The 23,464-nt window shown below is 42.8% G+C and overlaps 1 protein-coding gene across 1 annotated transcript in view; it reads left to right on the top strand.

Moving 5' to 3' along the window:
• Nucleotides 1-23,464, top strand: part of ATP6V1C2 (ATPase H+ transporting V1 subunit C2) — a 68,328-nt gene that overhangs the window by 11,278 nt on the left and 33,586 nt on the right. The window contains exons 3-4 of the mRNA XM_073672970.1: nucleotides 734-801; nucleotides 20,264-20,349. Of these exons, the coding sequence (XP_073529071.1) occupies nucleotides 734-801; nucleotides 20,264-20,349 (154 nt within the window). The remainder of the gene's footprint in view (nucleotides 1-733; nucleotides 802-20,263; nucleotides 20,350-23,464) is intronic.

The raw sequence follows: 23,464 nt of genomic DNA, 5'->3' as shown, positions 1-23,464 counted from the left end.
CTCCCACGATTGCTCAGTTTGGCTGGACGGCCAGGTCTAGGAAGACTTCTGGTGGTCTCAAACTTTTTCCATTTAAGGATTATGGAGGCCACTGTGCTCTTAGGAACCTTGAGTAATGCAGAAATTCTTTTGTAACCTTGGCCAGATCTGAGCCTTGCCACAATTCTGTCTCTGAGCTCCTTGGGCAGTTCCTTTTAGCTCATGATTCTCATTTGGTCTGACATGCACTGTGAGCTGTGAGATCTTATATAGACAGGTGTGTTCCTTTCCAAATAAAGTCCTATCAGTTTAATTAATCACAGCTGGACTCCAATGAAGGAGTAGAACCATCTCAAGGAGGATAACAAGGAAATGGATAGCATGTGACTTAAATATGAGTGTTTGAGCAAAGGGTCTGAATACTTATGACCATGTGATATTTCAGTTTTTCTTTTTTAATAAATTTGCAAAAATTTGAACATTTCTGTTTTTTTTTCAGTGAAGATGGGGTGCAGAGTGTACTTTAATGAGAAAAAAAATGAACTTTTTAGAATTTACCAAATGGCTGCAATGAAACAAAGAGTGAAAAATTTAAAGGGGTCTGAATACTTTCCGTACCCACTGTAGATAGATATGAGATAGATAATAGATCGATAATAGATAGATAGATAGATATGAGATAGATAGATAGATAGATAGATAGATAGATAAACCATTTTCCTGAGGTAACATGTCTACACTTCATGTCTTTTAGGTGGGGACGCTGGACGCTCTCATTGGACTTTCAGACGATCTGGGGAAACTTGACATCTATGCTGAAAGGTAGAACATGAGGTGTTTACTGCACACAGTGTCCGGGAGCTGATTGTTGTCACATACACACAGATCTTGACTGAACCCAACTCTCGCTCAACCGGCTCCGGATCTAGATCTCAACAAGGGTGGCTGGGGTCGGCTCCGGGTGTGTCTATGTGAGGCTACAAGAGTCATGGCTGTGCTGGGTGTATTACTATATACCAGTGCATTGTATTCAGCATCTTTCTATGGTGTTTTTTTTGGACCTGAAACCTAAATGTGTGACAGATTTATTGCCCATGAGTAACAATCACAGCACAGCTTGCATTTGGGCACAGCTGCTTAATGCCTTCCTGCCCTATGACGTCATAGAGAGGGTGCAGGTGCATGGAGCATATGTAGGAGCGGAGTCCGGTCCACATAGGACGGGTGCTGGCTGAGTAATACAGCCGGCACTTGCCTCTAACAGCAGCAATCAGAGTTAGCTTTGGTCGCTACTGTTTAACCACTTAGATGCCGCTATCAATCTCTGACAGAGGCTTTCAAGTGATGTGATCCTGATGTAGACCTAAAAGTAAAAATGCTCTGGTTCTCTGAAGAAGGGAAGTAAAAAAATAAATCGCAAAAAAATGAAATAATATATGAGTTGTCCACTCTTGATGTTAATTTTTTTTAGCTAAATGCATATATATTTCGGGCTAAAAATCATTTTTGCAATTGGGTTTCATTAACCTGTTCCCGACTGCCGACAGTAGATAAACTCAGGTTGGTTCAGGTCCCGGTGATGTTAATCTTGTGTTATCTTCTAGATGATGCGATAAATAGTGATCACGGCATTTGGAAGTTTGTAAGAGGGAGGGGGCTCTGTCTCTCACCCCTCCAGCACCCCCGTGAAGTGATCATGGGGGAGTCGAGGGTTGTCATGGCAGCCAGAGGTCACATGACGACCTCTGGTTCTGCCAACTACGGTGGCCTGTTAGACCCAGCCAGCAGCAGGGTCTAACAGGCGATCGGCCAATGTAAAGCTGACAGGTCTCATGCATTGCAATACATGAGACCAGTGATCAGAGAAATAAAATTTGAAATCCCATAGAGGAACTAAGTAAAAAAAAAAAAAAAAGCAAACTTTTTTTTGAAAATGTTTAAAAAAATAAATAAATCACAATAAGTTATACCGCACGAAGATCAGTGTTAAAAAATAAATAAAACCAATTCTTCACCTACTGTTGATTTGTTCATCCTGTCACCCAAAGATCGCTGTAAGGCAGGGCTCACAGTTATCCTGCGCTCTACACTGAGCGTTTCTATGTAAATCTCTGAAATACGTAATTCAGAAGCAACCCCCGGCGGAAGATTCCCTGTAATGAAGCAGATGGAGGCACTGCTCTTCTGGCACTTAGGGGCTCTGTATATGGAGTCTGCAAACTATTCTACGATAATTTGTTCTCCAAGAGTCAAATAGCGCTCTGTCCCTCCCGAGTCTCACCATGTGGCCAAACAGTACTGTACAGCCACATATGGGGTATTTCTACATTCAGCAGAAATTGTGTGACACATTTTGGTGCCATTTTTACCCTTTTCCAATTGTCAAAATGTAATATCTGGGGCTAATGCAAAATGTTTGTGGTAAAAATGTAATTATTTTTTCTTCACTGACCAATGGTATAAAATTTTGTGACACACCTGTGATGCCAATATGATCATTGCACCCTTAAATTAATCCATTAAGAGTAGTTTGTAAGATTGGGTCACTTCTGCTGTCCTAACACCTCAGGGGCTCTGCCAATGTGCCATGGCACCTTCAAATCATTCCAGCAAAATCTGACATCCAATATGGCGCGTCTTCCCTGCTGAACTTTGCACTGTGCCTCAAAAGTAGTTTTCAACCACATATGAGGTACTGTTATACTCAGGAGAAATTGTACAACAAATTGCACTGTTCATTTTCTCCTATTATTCTTTACACAGCCCAATGTTATACAATTCTGTGAATCACCTGAGAGTTAAAAATGCTCACTACACCCCTAAATGAATTCCTCAAGAGGAGGTGTAGTTTCCAAAATGAGGTCACTTGTGGGGGTTTCTGCTGTTTTGGCATGTCAAATCTGACACGGCATTCACAATCTATTCCAGCCAAAATTGCGCTATATCAATTGTCACTCCTTCCAAGCCCTGCCGTGCGCCCAAATAGTAGTTTTCCTCCACATATGAGATATCAGTGTACTCAGGAGAAATTGCATAGCAAATTGTATGATGATGTGAATGGTGGACAAGTGTGCGGTCCTATGTAGTGATGAAGCATCACAGACATAAATTGTCATCTTCAACATCATCTTGTTCTTATTCACGTGAAAGTATTACCCTTTATGGTTACGGATCACGTGAGCTACAAAGCTTGGCGGTTTTGTTTAGGTGAAGGCACAAACATAGTTACAGCAAACAGCAAGAATATCAGTCTCTTTCCAATAATCATCACCTTACACACACCACTACAGTAGTGTTATCTGTCCGGTGGACCTGTTAGTTGTTCTCATAGTGGGATGGTTGTGTCTCTCCGTACTGGCTTTGTAGGATTGTGAGATGATGGACAAGTCTCTCCATACTGGGTCTGTAGGGCTGTGAGATGATGGACAAGTCTCTCCATACTGGGTTTGTAGGACTGTGAGGGGATGGTTGTGTCTCTCCATACTGGGTCTGTAGGGCTGTGAGATGATGGACAAGTCTCTCCATACTGGGTTTGTAGGGCTGTGAGGGGATGGTTGTGTCTCACCATACTGGGTCTATAGGGCTGTGAGGGGATGCTTGTGTCTCTCCATACTGGGTTTGTAGGGCTGTGAGGGGATGGTTGTGTCTCTCCATACTGGGTTTGTAGGGCTGTGAGGGGATGGTTGTGTCTCTCCATACTGGGTCTGTAGGGCTGTGAGATGATGGACAAGTCTCTCCATACTGGGTTTGTAGGGCTGTGAGGGGATGGTTGTGTCTCACCATACTGGGTCTATAGGGCTGTGAGGGGATGCTTGTGTCTCTCTATACTGGGTCTGTAGGGCTGTGAGGGGATGGTTGTGTCTCTCCATACTGGGTTTATCGGGCTGTGAGGGGATGGTTGTGTCTCACCATACTGGGTCTATAGGGCTGTGAGGGGATGGTTGTGTCTCTCCTTACTGGGTTTGTCAGGCTGTGAGGGGATGGTTGTGTCTCTCGATACTGGGTCTATAGGGCTGTGAGGGGGTGGTTGTGTCTCTCCATACTGGGTTTGTAGGGATGTGAGGGGATGGTTGTATCTCTCCATACTTGGTCTGTAGGGCTGTGAGAGGATGGTTGTGTCTCTCCATACTGGGTTTGTAGGGCTGTGAGGGGATGGTTGTGTCTCTCCATACTGGATTTGTAGGGCTGTGAGGGGATGGTTGTGTCTTGCCATACTGGATCTATAGGGCTGTGAGGGATGGTTGTGTCTCTCCATACTGGGTCTGTAGGGATGTGAGGGGATGGTTGTATCTCTCCATACTTGGTCTGTAGGGCTGTGAGGGGATGGTTGTGTCTTGCCATACTGGATCTATAGGGCTGTGAGGGATGGTTGTGTCTCTCCGTACTGGGTCTGTAGGGATGTGAGGGGATGGTTGTATCTCTCCATACTTGGTCTGTAGGGCTGTGAGGGGGAGGATGTGTCTCTCAATACCGGATTTGTAGGTCTGTGAGGGAATGGTTGTGTCTCTCCATTACCAAGCCTGTAGGGCTGTGTGGGAATGGTTGTTTCTCTCCATAATGGATCTGTAGGGCTGTGATGGTTTGGATGTGTTTCTCCGTACTGGGTCTATAGTGCTATGAGGGGATAGTTGTGTCGCTCCATACCAGGCCTGTAGGACCGTGAGAGGTTGGATGTGTCTCTCCATAATGGGTCTGTAGGGCTGTAAGGGGATGGTTGTGTTTCTCCATACCGGGTCTGTAGGGTTGTGAGGGGATGGTTGTGTTTCTCCATACCATGCCTGTAGGGCTGTGATGAGATGAATGTGTCTCTCCATACCTCATCTCTAGGCCTGTGACGGGATGATTGTGTCTATCCATACCAGGCCTGAACTGCTGTGATGGGTTTGATGTGTTTTTCCATTTTGGGATGGATGTGTCTCTTTGTAATGAGTCTGAAGGGCTGTGATGGGTTGGATGTGTCTCCCATACCGGGTCTGTAGGGCTGTGTGGGGGGTGGATGTATCTCTCCATACTGGGTCTGTAGGGCTGTGAGGGGATGGATAATTCTCTCTGTACTGGCTCTATAGGGCTGTGATGAGATGGATGTGTCTCTCCATACTGGATCTGTGGGGCTCACAATCTGGTATTACCTCTCTACTCTTTGAACAGTCTCTCTAATGTCCTGTGTTCCTCTCTTACACCTCTCCTCGCTGGGGATGGACCTTTTGTACCTCTCTGTCATTGGTTGCATTGGCATTACAATGCGAGATGCATTCTGTCTGTGCCGTGCGGCCATCGCTGGTGGTAATATGTGGATAGAGTATCAGGTTGTTTGTAAACAGAGCTGAGTAGCCGGCTGAACTCTACTTACCCCGAGCCGTGTGAAACACTTACAATGAAAGTAGACTCCTCAATATTTCATTAGGAAAATATTCAGCGCGCCCTTTATGGGAAGTAGGTAGCATAAGGTAACGTACAGAGTCACCCGAGGCCATCTACCACTCCCAGTATAATGGACTTTTTCTGGATTTTATGACCTGGGCTGCTTCCTGTTAGCCAGACTATGACACCCGTTACTGCACTTAACCCTAAAATGGTCTTTAATTCCATGTATTTTGTGTATCATTTGTCCAATTTGGTCCAGACAATTTTAGACCATAGGTGGTAAACAGAGTTTAATGTGGAAGCTTAAAATGTATTAATTGTTTTAGATAAGGCCCACCAGATGTGCCAGGTTTTCCACATTTAGAAAAGTGGACCCCAATTGATCAGATATTAGTAAACAAATACAGATAGTTACTCTCCCTTCCTTGGTTCTCTGCCACTGCTTGGGTTTTGGTATTTTTACTTTAGCTTTGACATCATGACTACAGCACGCATCACCGCTGCAGCCAATCACTGAGCTCATTGGCTCTGCTGTTGTTGACAGTACAAGCCACCGAGCTCAGTGATTGGCTGCAGTGGTGATGTGAGCTGTAGTCGTAACATCATCAAAATACAGAGGCCGGAGCACTATCTATTTGTTTACTACTATACTACTATCTAATCAGTTGGGGTCTGCTTTTCTAAAAGTGGAAACCCCCTTTAATACTGGTTCAACCTCTTAAATACCTGATTCCCATTATGACAGTGGCATTTAAGAGGTTAGGAACTGGTGTGTGTGGGTGGGGGAGGTCACAGGCTGTGAGATGTCATGGGAGCCGGGGGACTACTGAAACCCCCCCTATGACTACCATGTTAATACACCTACTGTATAAAGCCCAGCCTGTATATTGTTTAAGCAATCATAGAATCATAGAATCATAGAATCATAGAATGGTAGAGTTGGAAGGGACCTCCTGGGTCATCTGGTCCAACCCCCTGCTCAAAGCAGGATTCACTAGATCATCTCAGACAGATGTCTGTCCAGCCTCTGTTTGAAGACGTCCATTGAAGGGGAACTCACCACCTCTCGTGGCAGCCTGTTCCACTCATTAATCACCCTAACTGTCAAAAAGTTTTTTCTAATATCTAATCTGTGTCTCCTCCCATTTAGTTTCATCCCATTGCTTCTAGTCTTTCCTTGTGCAAATGAGAATAAAGATGATCCTTCTACAATGTGACAGCCCTTGACATATTTGTAGACAGCTATTAAGTCTCCTCTCAGTCTTCTTTTTTGCAAGCTAAACATTCCCAAATCCTGCAACCGTTCCTCATAGGACATGGTTTGCAGACCAGTCACTATTCTGGTCGCTCTTCTCTGAACTTGCTCCAGTTTGTCGATGTCTTTTTTAAAATGTGGTGCCCAAAACTGTACACAGTATTCCAGATGAGGTCTGACCAAAGAGGAGTAAAGACCGATAATGACTTCACGTGATCTAGACTGTATGCTTCTGTTAATACATCCCAGAATTGTATTTGCCTTTTTTGCTGCTGCATCACACTGTTGACTCATGTTCAGTCTATAATCTATTAGTATACCTAAGTCTTTTTCACATGTACTGTTGCTTAGCTCTATTCCTCCCATTCTGTATATGCTTTTTTCATTTTTATTGCCCAGATGTAGTACTTTGCATTTTTCCCGGTTAAAAACCATTCTGTTGGTTGCTGCCCACTGCTCCAGTTTATTTAGGTCTTTTTGAATCCTCTCTCTCTCTTCTCTAGTATTAGCTATCCCTCCTAGCTTTGTGTCATCAGCAAATTTAATCAGTTTACCCTCAATTCCTTCATCTAAATCATTGATAAAGATGTTGAACAATACAGGTCCCAGGACGGAGCCCTGTGGTACCCCACTTGAGACATTCATCCAGCTGGATGTGAAGCCATTTACAACCACCCTTTGAGTCCGATCACTAAGCCAGTTATGAATCCACCTAACAGTTGCCTGGTCCATTGCATACTTGGTCATTTTTTCAATAAGGATGATGTGAGATACTTTGTCAAATGCTTTGCTGAAGTCAAGATATACTATATCTACAGCATTTCCCTGATCCACCCAGTCAGTGATTCTGTCATAGAAGGAAATTAAGTTAGTCTGACATGACTTGTTAGTTACAAACCCATGCTGACTCTGGTTAATCACTTCATTCTTATCCATGTACTTACATACATGTTGTTTAATAATTTGTTCAAAGATCTTTCCTGGTATAGAAGTCAGACTCACCGGCCTATAGTTCCCTGGGTCCACCTTCTTCCCCTTTTTGAAGATAGGAACAACATTTGCTCTTCTCCAGTCTTCTGGGACTTCTCCTGTTCTCCAAGAATTTTCAAAGATTATGGAGAGTGGTTCTAAAATTTCTTCTACAATCTCCTTCAGTACTCTAGGGTGTAATTCATCTGGACCTGGAGACTTGAACTCATTTATGTTAGCTAAATATTCCCTCACAATCTTTCTGTTTACTGATAACTTGGATTCCTCTATTCCTTTAAAAGGACAGTGAAGATCAGTTGATGTTACATTTTCTTTCTGAGAGAAAACAGATGCAAAATAGGAATTAAAAAGTTCGGCCTTCTCAACATCCTCTCTTACCATTTCTCCATTTTCATCCTGTAAAAATCCTATAGCATCTTTGACTTTTCTTTTACTTTTGACATACCCCCAAAATCCTTTTTTATTGCTTTTGACATCTCTTGCAAGCCTTAATTCATTGTCAGCTTTAGCTAACCTGATACGTGCCCTGCAGGATCTGCAGACTGCATTATAATCTTCTTTAGATATGCCTCCCTCTTTCCATTTAATAAACATTTCTTTCTTTCTTTTTAGCATGTGTTTAAGTTCTGTGTTCATCCATCCTGGTTTCCTTAAATGCTTCCCATTCTTCCTACTTTTCGGGATTGTTAACGATTGTGCTTTGAGAATCTCATTTTTAAAAATTTCCCATCCTTCCTGGACATTTTTGTCCTTAAGGACATCCAGCCATTGGATCCCTCCTATTCTCTTTCTGAGTCTCTTAAAATCTGCCTTTCTAAAATCTAACCTTGAAGTTTGAGTCTTCACATGTCTTCCTCCTCTAGTTATCCAAAATTCTATAATAGCATGATCGCTGCCTCCTAGGGTCCCAGCCACCTTTACCTCCTCAACCATTTCCTCCCTGTTTATAAGGATTAGATCCAAAGTAGCAGATCCCCTTGTTTTCTCCCCTACCTTTTGGAAGATAAAGTTGTCAGCAAGAGAGGATAAGAATTTGCTTGACCTGTTAGTTTTACTTGAGAGAGATTCCCAACAAATGTCTGGATAGTTGAAATCTCCCATGACCACTACGTCATATTTTTTGGAGAACTTGGTCATTTGATACATAAAGAGTTCATCCATATCTTCAGCTTGCCCAGGTGGCCTGTAGTAAATGCCTACAATGGTGTCCTTTCCGTTGTTCTCTCCTTGTATTCTTACCCAAACAGTTTCCACAGAACTCCCAGTCTCTGAAGCTTCAATCTCTGTGCAGATATACGCTTTTCTAACATACAATGCAACACCTCCTCCTCGTTTATCAAGTCTGTTTCTTGCAAATAAGTTGTATCCTTTTAGCCTTTTATTCCAATCATGTGTATCGTCCCACCAAGTTTCAGTGATTCCAATAACATCATATTCCTTTTCCTGCGTTAGTAGTTCCAATTCTCCTTGTTTGCTGCCCATGCTTTGTGCATTTGTATAAAAACATTTTAGTTTGTGATTGGTTTCTCTTCCTCCCATATTTTTATTATTTAGATTTTTTTGTCTTTGTTCTTCTTTTCCACTTCCAGTAGCAGAGATCTCAATAGTATTTGTCAGCTGTATGGCTTTTTCTGGCCTTTTGCTTCCCTTCCCACATTGTTCTAGTTTAAAGCTCTTCTGATGAGTGTAGCAAGGCGACTTCCAAATACATGTTTTCCAGTCTTCGTAAGGTGCACCCCATCTCTAGCAAGTAGTCCATCGTATAGGTAATTCATTCCGTGATCCAGAAATCCAAATCCTTGTTGACGGCACCATCGACGTAGCCAGTTGTTCACCTGTAGAATCTTATTCCACCTCATTGTTCCATGGCCATCCACTGGGAGGATGGATGAGAAGACCACCTGCGCTCCCAATTCTTTCACTTTCTTGCCTAAGTCTTCAAAGTCACTGCAGATGGTTGCCAGGTCCTTTCTTGCGGTGTCATTTGTCCCCACATGTATTAGCAGGAATGGGTAGTGATCTGTAGGTCTGAAGAGTCTTGATATCCTGTCAGACACATCTTTAATTTTTGCTCCTGGAAGACAGCACATTTCTCTTGAGGTTATGTCTGGTCTGCAGATAGCGGCCTCTGTTCCTCTTAACAGGGAATCCCCCATGACCACCACTCTCCGTTTTTTCTTCACATCATTCTTCTTTCTCCATCCAGGAGGATTCTGAGGGCTTACAAGGTCATTCATTGCTGGCAAAGTCTTATCTTGCTGTATTTCTTCATGGTGCTCCTGCGAGAGAGCCTGGTACTGGTTCCTGAGCAGTATAGGTGCTGACTGCCTCTCTATCCTCCTGCTTCTCTGGGTCACATGCTTCCATTCCTCTGTTTCGTCAGGTGCAGTTCGAATTTCTTCTCTTTCTGAATCATGAAGAGATAATTCTGCTCTGTCTAAGAACTCTTCACCTTCCTTAATGATTTTCAAGGTAGTTAACCTCTCTTCTAGATTTCGCAACTTTTCCTCCAACAGGGACACAAGCTTGCATTTCTGGCATGTGAAGTCTGGCTTTTCCACTGGCAAGTCTGTGAACATGTAGCAGGATATGCAGCTCACCAAATGGCTCCTGGACTCTTCCATGTTCTTATTGTTAATGTTCTGAAAACAGTGAAAAAAGCTTAAAAAAAAAGCTTCAAAATGCGCACGCCGGTAGGCGCGCGGTTTACTGATGTCCTCTTTTCAGCTCCAACAGCCAAAATCCAGTGTTCTTTGAGCTCGCGGAGACTCTTCACTTACCCCAAAATCAAGTGATCGCATGTTCAAGTCCTCTATAATAAAATCTAAACATGCAAAAAGATGTTGAATAATATATATAAATGTTTAAATAACCCCAACACTCCTTCTCAAAATCGAAATAACGAAATCTAAAATAATTAACATATTTGGAATTTCCATGTGTGTAATTGCCCAAACTGATAAAATATAAAAATATTTACTCAATGGGGTAAACGTCGAAATAGAGAAATAGAATCAAAATGGCAGAATTGCTGTTTTCTGGGCAGACCACTTCCAATAAGGCCTCATTCAGACGTCCGTGTCGCATCTGTTTTACTTACAGACAGAACACATATCTATTATAATCTATGGTGCTGTCCACATGTAGTTTTTTTTCCGGTATCGCAGATGAAAAGGGCCAATAAAAGCCCATGAAAAACACGTCCAGCAGACGGATGGCATCAGTGTACAGTCCGTGTGCTGTCCGCATGTAACATTGCAAAATATAAGAGAAAGTTCCTAATTTATTTATCCATCCAGAAAAAAACGCTGATAACTGACTGTAAAAATGGACAAACTCTGACACTCTGATCCAAAACACTGATGACACCGGTACCGTTTCTTCAAGTATTTATGTGTTTAAACAGGGACGTGTGAATGAGGTCTAACACACAGTTCAAATCTGGAAGACAGGGATAACACTCATCAGTAAAACGAAAAGTTGTACAATCTTCAAGCAATAGTGCAAAAGGACATGGGGAAAGTGCATGAAGCACACAGGCTACAGCTGTTTCGCGCTGGTCTGCACTTCTTCTGGCCAATCCTACTTCAAGGGATTTGAACACAGCCCAAACATTTTTTTTATTTTGCTGCTATATGAAGCTAGCTATCCTATGCACATATGGTTTATAAGCCTAATTGCAATGTATTGCCGACTCGGTTCCTATGTGTTATTCTATTGAATTCCACCAAAATAATAAAAAAGGTATGTGTCTCAAAATATGGCTACTGAAGGCACTTCCTTTAAGCAGTGAAAAGCAATAAAATATATATATATATATATATATACACACGTGGTCAAAATTGTTGGTACCCCTCGTTTAATGAAAGAAAAACCCACAATGGTCACAGAAATAACTTGAATCTGACAAAAGTAATAATAAATTAAAAATCTATGAAAATAAACAAATGAAAGTCAGACATTGCTTTTCTGCTTCCACAGAATTTATAAAAAAATTAAACTCATGAAATAGGCCTGGACAGGAATGATGGTTCTTCTTAACATTTTGTTGAACAACCTTTTGAGGCAATCACTGCAATCAAACGATTCCTGTAACTGTCAATGAGACTTCTGCACCTCTCGACAGGTATTGTGGCCCACTCCTCATGAGCAAACTGCTCCTGTTGTCTCGTGTTTGAAGGTTGCCTTTTCCACACGACATGTTTCAGCTCTTTCCAAAGATGCTCGATAGGATTTATGTCAGGGCTCATAGAAGGCCACTTCAGAATAGTCCAATGTTTTCCTCTTAGCCATTCTTGGGTGTTTTTAGCTGTGTGTTTTGGGTCATTATCCTGTTGCAAGACCCATGACCTGCGACTGAGACCAAGCTTTCTGACACTGGGCAGCACATTTCTCTCTAGAATCCCTTGATAGTCTTGAGATTTCATTGTACCCTGCACAGATTCAAGACACCCTGTGCCAGATGCAGCAAAGCAGCCCCAGAACATAACAGAGCCTCCTCCATGTTTCACAGTAGGGACAGTGTTCTTTCCTTGATATGCTTCATTTTTCCATCTGTGAACATAGAGCTGTTGTGCCTTGCCAAAAACTTCCGTTTTGGCAAATTCCAGTCTGGCTTTTTTATGATTTATTTCCAACAATGGTGTTCTCCTTGGTCGTCTCCCATGAAGTCCACTTTGGATCAAACAACAACGGATGGTGTGATCTGACACTGATGTTCCTTGAGCTTGAAGTTCACCTTTAATCTCTTTAGAAGTTATCCCGGGCTCTTTTGTTACCATTCGTATTATCCGTCTCTATGATTTGTCATCAATTTTCCTCCTGCGGCCACATCCAGGGAGGTTGGCTACAGTCCCATGGATCTTAAATTTCTGAATACTATATGCAACTGTAGTCACAGGAACATCAAGCTGCTTGGAAATGGTCTTATAACCTTTACCTTTAACATGCTTGTCTATAATTTTCTTTCTAATCTCCTGAGACAACTCTTTCCTTTGCTTCCTCTGGTCCATGTTGAGTGTGGTACACACCATGTCACCAAACAGCACAGTGAGTATCTGTAGCCCTATATACAGGCCACTGACTGATTACAAGATTGTAGACACCTGTGATGCTAATTAGTGGACACAACTTGATTAAACATGTCCCTTTTGTCACATTATTTTCAGGGGTACCATCATTTCTGTCCAGGCCTATTTCATGAGTTTATTTTTAAAAAAAATTCTGTGGAAGCAGGGTTGAGAAGCAATGTCTGACTTTCATTTGTTCATTTTCATAGATTTTTAATTTATTATTACTTTTGTAAGATTCAAGTTATTTCTGTGACCATTGTGGGTTTTTCTTTCATTAAACGAGGGGTACCAACAATTTTGACCACGTGTGTATATATACAGTGGGGAAAATAAGTATTCGATACTCTGCCGATTTTGCAAGTTTTCCCACCTACAAAGAATGGAGAGGTCTGCAATTTTTATTGTAGGTACACTTCAACTGTGAGAGACAGAATCTAAAAAGAAAAAAACAGAAAATCACATTGTATGATTTTTACATAATTAAATTGCATTTTATTGCATGAAATAAGTATTTGATACATTAGAAAAAAAAAACTTAATATTTGGTACAGAAACCTTTGTTTGCAATTACAGATGTCAGACATTTCCTTTAGTTTTTGACCAAGTTTGCACACACTGCAGCAGGGATTTTGGCCCACTTGTCCATACAGATCTTCTCCAGATCTTTCAAGTTTCGGGGCTGTCTCTGGGCAATGTTGAGCTGCAGCTCCCTCCAAAGATTTTGTATTGGGTTCAGGTCTGGAGACTGGCTAGACCACTCCAGGACCTTGAAATACTTCTTACGGAGCCAGCCCTTAATTGCCCTGTCTGTGTGTTACAGGTCATTGTCATGCTGGAAGACCCAGCCACGACCCATCTTCAATGCTCTTACTGAGGGAAGGAAGTTTTTGGCCAAAATCTCGCGATACATGACCCCATCCATCCTCCCTTCAATATGGTACAGTTGTCCTGTCCCCTTTGCAGAAAAGCACCCCCAAAGTATGATGTTTCCCCCATCATGCTTCATGGTTTGGATGGTGTTCTGGGGGTTGTACTCATCCTTCTTCTTCCTCCAAACACAACGAGTGGAGTTGATACCAAAAAGTTCTATTTTGATCTCATCTGACCACATGACCTTCTCCCATGCCGCTTCTGGATCATCCAGATGGTCAATGGCAAACTTCAAACAGGCCTGGACATGTACTGGCGTGAGCCGGGGGACCTTGCGTACCCTGCAGGATTTTAATCAATGACGGCGTAGTGTGTTACTAACAGTAATGTTTGAGACTGTGTTCCCAACTTTCTTCAGGTCATTGACCAGGTCCTCCCGTGTAGTTCTTGGCTGATTACTCACCTTTCTCAGAATCATCATTACCCCACGAGGGGAGATCTGGCATAGAGCCCCAGACCGAGGTAGATTGACAGTCATCTTGTGCTTCTTCCATTTTCTAGTAATTGCGCCAACAGTTACTGACTTGTCACCAAGTTGCTTGCCTATTGTCCTGTAGCCCATTCCAGCCTTGTGCAGATCTATAATTTTGTCCCTCGTGTCCTTAGACAGTTCTTTGGTGTTGGCCATGGTGGAGAGGTTGGAGTGTGTTTGATGGAGTGTTTGGACAGGTGTCTTTTATACAGGTAATGAGTTCAAACAGGTGCGATTAATACAGGTAATGAGTGCAGAGTAGGAGGGCTTCTTAAAGAAAAACTAACAGGTCTGTGAGATCCAGAATTATTGCTGGTTGGTAGGTGATCAAATACTTATTTCATGCAATAAAATGCAGCACAACTGGCGTAATGATGTTACTACATGGCGCCCGCTGCGCCGAGATGTGTGGTGCTTCAGAATGCTCGCTGCAGAGACCGGAGCAGTGGGGGAACGAGGAGTGTAGAGGTGAGTATTGTTTTTTTTTTAAATAAGTGAGTACGTTATGGTGTACAAAATACTGTATGGAGGACTATGGGGTGTGCATTATACTATATGGAGGACTATGCGGTGCATCATACTATATGAAGGACTATGGGGTGCATTATACTATATTGAGGACTATGGGGTGCATTATGCTATATGGAGGACTATTGGGAGTGCATTACACTATATGGAGGACTATGGGGGTGAATTATACTAAATGGAGGACTATGGGGTGCATTATACTATATGGAGGACTATGGGGTGCAGCATACTATATCAAGGATTATGGGGTACAGTATACTATATGGAGGACTATGAGGACCATTATACTATATGGAAGGCTATTATAATATTTGGAGGGCTATGTGGGAGCTTCAGTATAAGGCTGTTGTGTAGTATAGTGTCAAATGCCCTTATAAGGTCCAGCTAAATCCCATCAGTCACATTACCAACATCCAGATTTGCACTTACCTCCTCATAGAAAGCCAACATGTTGGTTAGACACGACTTATCTTTCATGAATCCATGTTGGTTGTCAGTTATTACATTATTCTCTGTGATATAACTCTGCAGGTGATCTCTTACGCTGCCCTCAAAAACTTTGCACACTACCGATGTCAGACTTACCAGATGGTAGTTACCTGGATCCACCTTCTTACCTTTCTTAAATATCGGTACCACTTTGGCCATTCTCCAATCCTGTGGCACCACCCCTGTTACAAGAGAGTCTAAGAAGATGAGATTCAGCTGTCTGTCAATTACTCAGCTCAGTTCCCTCAATATCCGTGGATCAATGCCATCTGGCCCGGGGGATTTGTCAATATTTCATTTGTTCAGACGCAGACATACTTCTTCTTGTGTTAAATTAGTTATATCGGATGAAGAACTTTGATTTTTTTCCTTGTTGAATGATCCCTGGAACAGACAGTTCATTGGTGAACACGGATGAAAAGTGCCTGTTTTATATTTCAGCCTTTTCTTTGTCCTCTATAATTATCTTGTTATTATAATCCTTTAAGGGGCCCACATACCATCTGTTTTTTTTCTTTTTGGCATTGATGCATTTATAAAAATTTAGAATTACAATTCTACCTCACTGCAAAGTCCCTGGCAGCCCAGCTCCACCCCCTCTTGATCTCCTGACCCAGCAGCTCCACTCCTTCCCCCTGCCAGGGACTTTGCATGGATATAGAATTGTAGTTCTAATGATGACTCCTGCAGGGAAAATTGACCTCCTGTTTCTACATAGAGCTTAGAAGCATTCAGCTAGTTAGTTTTCAATCACGAGATGTCATCATAGACCTAATGGAAAAGAGAAGAATTAGCTAGGTTGAAAGGTAGAATGAGCAATTGTAAGTGCGCAGTGCTATATAATATGATGACTGCAATATAGTAAGATAAAAACTTTGATGGGAGGAGTGCTTCTTTAGATCTCATTGGTAATGCTGGTACTGTAAAAAGCAGCTTTTACTTTGCATAAAAAAGTTGCAAAAAAATTGGTGCAAAACGCTGCATGTGAACATAGCCAAACTGGGCAGAACCTGCAAGTTTTTGAGGAATTTCGAAATCTGGAAGAAGATTTGAAGACTTTCCACTCAATTTCCACTTGGTTCCTGCTCCAACAACGCCTCCAAAAACGCTGTGTGCATATAGCCATATGTAATTTTTTTCAAACCGAAAAAAAAAACGGATACAAAAACTGCACCATGTGCACTATAGGTGTTTTCCCGATGACATCAATAGGAAACTTATTCATATAGTATTTGAAGTAGGATTTTTAAGGTGAATTTTGGAACAAAAACTGTTCCAAAATCGATGTAAAATACAAAAACTTTGTGTGAAGATACTCCTATAGGATCATTTTTAGCAGAGGGCATGGCCATGGTCAGTACACATTTGTAGACAGGCACAGATCTCATCCAGGTATATATAAGCCAGATTCCTGTATTAGGACTGCAGCTCCTCCTGCCGCCTGCACCCCTTGTAGTGTTATGGGATATACAGCTCCGGTGTAGCCAAGCAGTCTGAACCTGTCAGCACTGTCTCTGTCCGGTACAAGAGAGAAGGGAGATATTTTCAGTGTGCCGTCTCATCTCCGGACATTATTTATTTACTGTGGCTAGTCTCTGGCTCTGAGTGTTTTTCCATGTCACTTTTGAACAGTGAAGGAGGTTTTGTAGCGTACTGTCACTTTAAACTTGTAATTAAATTCTACACCCTGCATCCATATTTAAAGGGGCCGTATCATCATTTATTTTTTCTTTGAATTGCGGTTCTTTTTTTTGTCTTGTGATATTCGCTGACACTATTTATTTTTAGAGAACCATTGATTCTGTGGTGCTGTACATAAGAAGAGGTTACATACAAAATATAAATATAAATTACACAGAACAAGCTAACAATGACAGACTGATACAGAGGGGAGAGGACCCTATCCTTCCAGGCTTAGTCTACTGGATAATAGGGAAGGAGACAGTAGTTTGGGGGGTTGCAGCAGCTCCGGTGGTGGTGAGGTGGCAGTTCCGGTGGTGGTGAGGTGGCAGTTCCGGTGGTGGTGAGGTCGCAGCTCCGGTGGTGGTGAGGTGGCAGCGAGGTCATGGCAGGCTCTAAGCTTTCTTGAAGAGATGGGTTTTCAGGTTCCGTCTGAAAGTTCCAAGACTGGCGGATAATCAGATGTGTTGGGGCACAGAATTCCAGAGGATGGGGGATATTCGGGAGAAGTCTTGAAGGCGATTGGGTGAGGAACGTATGCGTTTGGAGGAAAGAAGGAGGTCTATGGAGGACTAGAGGTTGTGTGTTGGAAGATCGGCAGATTAGTTTGGAGATATACAAAGGAGACAGACTATGGATGGCTTTGTAGGTCAGTGTTAGTAGTTTGAACTGGAAACCTTGGGGAATTAGCAGCCAATGAAGGAATTTGCATAGGGGAGAAGCAAAGGAGTAGCATGGGGAGAGGTGGATTAGTCAGGCAGCTGAGTTAAGGATGGACTGGAGAGGTGCGACAGTGTTAGCAGGTAGGCTACAGAGGAGGATATTGCAGTAGTCGAGGCGGGAGATGATGAGAGCATGTACTAACATTTTAGTAGATTAAGGGTTGAGGAAAGGACGGATTCTGGATATATTTTTTGAGTTGGAGGTTGCAGGAGGTGGCAAGAGCTTGGATGTCTGGTTTGAAGGACAGGGCAGAGTCCAGGGTTAGTACGAGGCAGCAGACATTAATTGTGACGGATAAGTCGGGTAGGGGGATTATGAGGGATGGAGGAAAGATGATGAGTTCAGTTTTGTCCACATTGAGCTTTAGAAAGCGAGAGGAGAAGAAGGAGGATATGGCTGAAAGACACTCTGGGATTCTGGACAGCAGAGAGGTGACGTCTGGGCCAGAGAGGTAGATCTGATTGTCATTAGCATATAGGTGGTAATGGAAGCCATTGGACTTATGAGCTGTCCTAGGCCAAAGGTATAGATTGAGAAAAGTAGGGAGGGGTCCCGGGACAGAGCCTTGAGGGACACCAACAGAAAGAGGGCAGGATAAGGCTGTTGTATGGGAGTGGGAGATGCTAAATGTGCAGTTAAAAAGGTTTGAGGAGATCCAGGAGAGGGCAAGGTCTCTGACACCAAGGGAAGAGAGGATTTGTAGAAGGAGGTTGTGTTCGACTGATGCGAAGGCAGAGGACAGGTCTAGAAGAAGTATGGACAATTGTCTGTTAGCTTTGGCTGTAAGTAAGTAGCTAATAATTTTGGTCAGGGCAGTTTCGGTGGAGTCGTGGGGACAGAAGCCAGACTGTAGGTTGTCAAAGAGTGAGTTAGATGAGAGGTGGGAGGAAAGTTCAGAATGGACATGCTGTTGTCACCAAGGTGTGGGAAAAACCTAGTGCAACACAAAGGGAACAGGGAAAGTGAGCCAAGACTCTAGGGAAAGGGGGGAAGTGGAGACCTCCTAAGTTGATCTAGCGTCACCCTGTCTCCCCTAACGTCCCTGTATTGGCTCTTTACCAATCGCCGCACGCGTGCCTCGCCCTGTCTTTCCATGGCGTATGGCTAGGGAAGGGAGGAGATGAGCACTAGTCGATCTCCACTAAACACTATAGACAACAGGGGTGGACAAACAGGGGGAAATTGCTTAGCTTTAGACGAACTCCAGACAAATGTGCACACGGCCTCAAGCTCCAGAGAGGACGAAGTACTGCTCTTGCTAAAGCTTTCACAATTAGTAATGAATATCTCCGGCACCTCCCTCTGAAACACAGCAAGTATTTATACACCCAGGCAGGGTGTTAATTAGCCAGAGGGAGGTAGCCCCTGGATCCTAGAGACAGCCTCTAAGAAGATGTCTCTAATGCCAAACGTTGAGATCTCCTGCAACCAACTGCAGGGCGACTGTCTGTCACCTCTGACACACCCGTGACAGCTGTTCGCTGGTGAACGGAAACAGCGATATGGGACGATAGCTGGACATAGAGGTCGGATCAAGCTGTGGTTTCTTCAGGATAGGTGTGATTGTGGCATGTTTGAAAGCAGTAGGGAAGGTACCAGAAGTTAATGATTGGTTGAAGAAATGGATTGGGGCTGGGATAAGCGTGGTGGTGAGGTTAGAGAGGAGGTGGGAAGGTATGGGGTCAAATGCACAAGTGGTGAAGTGGGATTTGGACAGGAGATGAGAAAGCTCTCCTTCAGTGATGGTAGGGAGGAAGGTTATGGGGGAGCGGAAGTTGTCTGTTATACTTAGGCGTTGTGATGGTTGTGCAGTAAATGAAGAAAGCAGAAAGGGTCCTCCGGCGATGGCAAACAATTAAAAATGTATCTTTATTGCAGAAATATTAAAATGTAGATGCACTGGTTCTCATAGAATATCCAAGGAATATAAAAACCAACTGTACAGTAAAGACTTGTCTTGTTTGGTCAATCTTATTTTTGATATGGGGTTAATCCGCAGGTTAATAGTGTTCTGAAGGCACTTAATAGCATTCGTGTAGCCACTGCACTAAAAGCCCCGCTACTGGGAGGAAATGAACTTTATTCCTTCCGGCAGCTTTGGGCTTTTAGCCAATGGGATGGGCTGGCGTGGCTTCAGTCACTGCTCAGTAACCACGCCCTGGCACTTACTGACAGCCGGCTCAGCAGTTCACCAGTGCAGAGCCGGCTGTCAGTCAGTGCCGGGGCGTGGTTTGAGCCACTATGTACTGAGCGGTGACTGAAGCCGTGCTTCTATGACTGAAAGCCTGAGGCTGCCGGGAGGAGTAAAGTTATTTTCTTCCCAGCAGAGAGGTTTTCAGTGCGGCGGCTGCACAGCATCAGAATGCTATTAACCTGCAAATGAACCCCATATCTGAAGGTTAGTAGCATTTTTTCACATGTCAGGTTCCTTCCTTTTAAAAAAAAAAAACCCCAATTGTGATTTTTGCATGCCCTTTTCTGGCTCCACATAAAGGTCTGTTCATATGCTGCGTATTTGTTGCATATTTTGTTGCAGAAAGTTCTGCAAATGGCTCATTCATCTGAAACAACCTCATTAAATCAACTGGAACCGATTTTCAGCCAAATACATTTTTGCAACAAATGGGGAAAAAATACACAACCAAAAATTGCTTCTTTTATTGGACAGTGTGCACAAACTTATTTGCAGCAGATTTTTGCACAAAAAAAACACAATAAACCCACCCAGCTAAAAAATTATTGCTTGCTCTTGCTAACCCTGCTGTCTTTTCTTCCATTCAGTGTAATTAAGAAAATTGCTCAGTATATTGGAGAAATCATGGTTGACTCTGCAGAGAAAGCCCAAGAAAACCTACTGGCAAATGGAGGTGAGAACTTGTATATCCATATTGTAGCTTCATAGGTATGACGACTATTGTATGTACTTCATACATGCAACCTACCACCACGGCAGGTCCTAGGTCTTCTGCCCATAAATGCCATTGCCAAATTTGCCCCTTGGTATGTCCATATCTAATGCTTTTGTCTATTCTCCTTTTGACTTCAGCGACATCTCCGTTTCTGACCTAAATTATATTTCACTGGCAGATGGAAGCTTTTTCTTATGGATTTGGTATAATTCTGATAAGAAAAAAATAATTAGAACATAAAATAAAAATTTATAGCATTTTCCAGTTAATACCATATTATGCAGATATTTTCCTCTAAAGGCAATGTACAGTGGCTATGGGTCTGTAATAAGGACTGAAGCCGACCATACACAGACAGCCATCTCAGCTGACATTCCCTTCGTCCGAGCGCTCCTGTGTCCTCAATGAGAAAGCCGCTGCTGGTTTATCTCCAAGAGAACAATGTGATCGGCAGTCCGAAATTGGATATGCCCAACTGACATCTCCGCTGACAATCATCGGCTGGCGCCCCCATACACATGAAAGTGTCAGCTGAACCTGTCGATATCGGCGTGTTAGGCTGACATTAGTCTAATGTGTGTGGGGGCCTTAAGGCACAGTCAGACGGCCATATTACTCGCGCAAGGATCGCATTGCAATCCTCGGACTGGCTGTTGGCTCTCCTAACCTGAGCATGACAGCTGCATAGAAATACAGTACATGCTGTCACTCTCAGGTCAGAAGAGCCGACGGCCAGTCCGAGGATTTCGGTGCGATCCTCACGCGAGTGACACGGCCACCTGACTGCGCCGTTAAGGTGTAACACAGATTAGATCGTTGTCAGCAATACAGTAATTTGACCAACACCTATCTCACCTGACTCCACCATACACTGGAACCACTCTTATGTTCTGTATGAGAGAGCCAGTGCCAGACTACTCTGGCGGCAGCTTACCTCAGAGAGAACAAATGGATCATTGTAAATCCAACTGGCCGGATCCTCATCTACCCCAACATCATCTAGGGGAGAGTCAGGACACCCCTATACACATTAGACTGTCAGATGATTCCACCAATATCGCCGACTACAGTCTAATGTATGCGGTTAAGATGAGAATTCTGGATTCCAAATTTAGGGAAGAGATTATGAGAGGCATTGGAATAGAGATGATGGTTACGTATTGAGGGATAATCTGGTATGACAGGGAAGAATCCTCCCCGGGACAGGGGTTACTCTTGAGAAGTCCAATAATAATGGATGAGAAAGGATATAAGAGAATAAGATATCATCACTTCAGAGAAAAAATAAAGACATTGATTTTGATGGATAGTTTAGTAGGACAGGGAAGAGTGCTCTAGGAGACGGGGCAGCTCAAGAGAAGTTCTATAACAGTGAATGGGACTAGGTTATAATGGAAAAGGAAGACAGTGAGTCAGAGAAGGAACGATTTAATGTGAGATATAAGGATTGAGGTGAATTAATTATATAATTAAATAACGACCACCGTTAGATGTGGATCTTACTACCCTGCGTCAGGCTCTTCTTTTGATTAGCCGGCCTGGCACAACATCGGGGAAATAGGAGACCATTCTCAGAGTCCCATCCAATGGTCACAGATTAATAACATGGCCGCTAAACAGGGTCCTGCAAATCGATTCGCACCAACTCTACTCACAGTTGATTTTTTTCAGGGAAGAAGAAGAAAGTGAAACACATACACAGTATGTAAACTGCCCGTGTGCCGTGGGTTTTATTTCAGCATGGATTGTCCAGGTCCCGGTGCTCCAGAGACAACGGCTCTAGTTGTAGGGGTACAGTGATCAGGTTACGATGGATGTGTCACATAATGGCCTCGTAGCCTGGTCACCATATCCGTATGACTCAGATAACACTCCTGCCGAGTTATGGGTTTTTTCCATTCTTCTGTTACAGCTATGTAAAAACTGACCATTCACCTCTGTTCTCCAGGTTCTCCAGGTTCCTCAGGTTCTTCCGACTCCACTAGTTGAGTCCTATCTAATCGTGGATATAGAAATGGCATCTAGAAGAGTCTTGGCTTTCATTCTATATAAGGATATGTTCACATGGTGTATTTTTGCAACAACTTTTTCTGCATCAAAAAAGCAGGAAAAACGCAAAGTTTTCTGTGCTTTTCTATGCTTTTTTACTTGCGTTTTTATCCCATGCTTTTGAATAGGTGAAAAGCGCTGAAAGAATTGACATGCTACCGATTTGAAAAAAACTATTTGATGGTTCAAATCCACAAAGAACAAGCAAGCAGCGGGTGTACGAGAATTCAGAAATCTCATCCACCTAGCAGATACTGTAAAATGTTATGGTTTTTCTGAGGGAAAATACTCAAGGATAAAAAAACAGCAAAAATGCAGCGTGTGAACAAGCTCTAACTGTAGTGAACAAACAGCGATTCCCCATAACCGCCAATTTCATTGGTTGTTTATGAGCACAAAGTAGGCCTTCTCTTTACAAAAAAATAGGATTATTTAAAATTGTATAAAATTCTTGAAAACATATAGAAATTCTTCATGGATGCCATTTCTGCTTTGCTTAGTGCCACATTATTCTCAGTGATTTAGTAGTAATGGATTGCAGTCACAACTGGATGCCTGGTCGCCTCTGGCCAATTGAGAAACGCGTGGGGCTTACTGTCTATGGTGGAATCACGATATCCCACTGTGCACATGAATACTGTATACTAGTGTCCAGCATGGTGACATCCTAGCTCAAGGATACTCAGATGGTTTTAGTTAAGATACAGTATGTGCACACAATGTCTTTTTTTGATCGGATTCTGCCTAAGAAAGAAAGCGCTAAAAAAAGCCAAAAAGAATGAACATATGCACTTCAATGTCAAAACAACTTGCTAATCATATGTTCATTTTTTCAGCTTCTTTTAACCAGGGAGGTTTTCAAAGTCTCAAAGCGGTTAAACGGAACCTGTCAGGTCCGAAAATGTTATTAACCTGCAGATATAGGGTTAATCTGAAGGTTAATAGTGTTATAAAGGTGCCCGGCCGGAGTACTGAAAGTGCGGAACTCAAGAGAAAATGAACTTTATTTATCTCGGAAGCCGTC

The sequence above is a fragment of the Phyllobates terribilis genome, unplaced genomic scaffold (genome assembly GCF_046119375.1).
Source record: "Phyllobates terribilis strain yellow unplaced genomic scaffold, ASM4611937v1 Scaffold_3__8_contigs__length_932513732, whole genome shotgun sequence".
Lineage (NCBI taxonomy): Eukaryota > Metazoa > Chordata > Amphibia > Anura > Dendrobatidae > Phyllobates > Phyllobates terribilis.
The sequence above is the reverse complement of the archived record's forward strand: the minus strand, read 5'-3'. Positions and strand labels throughout refer to the sequence as shown.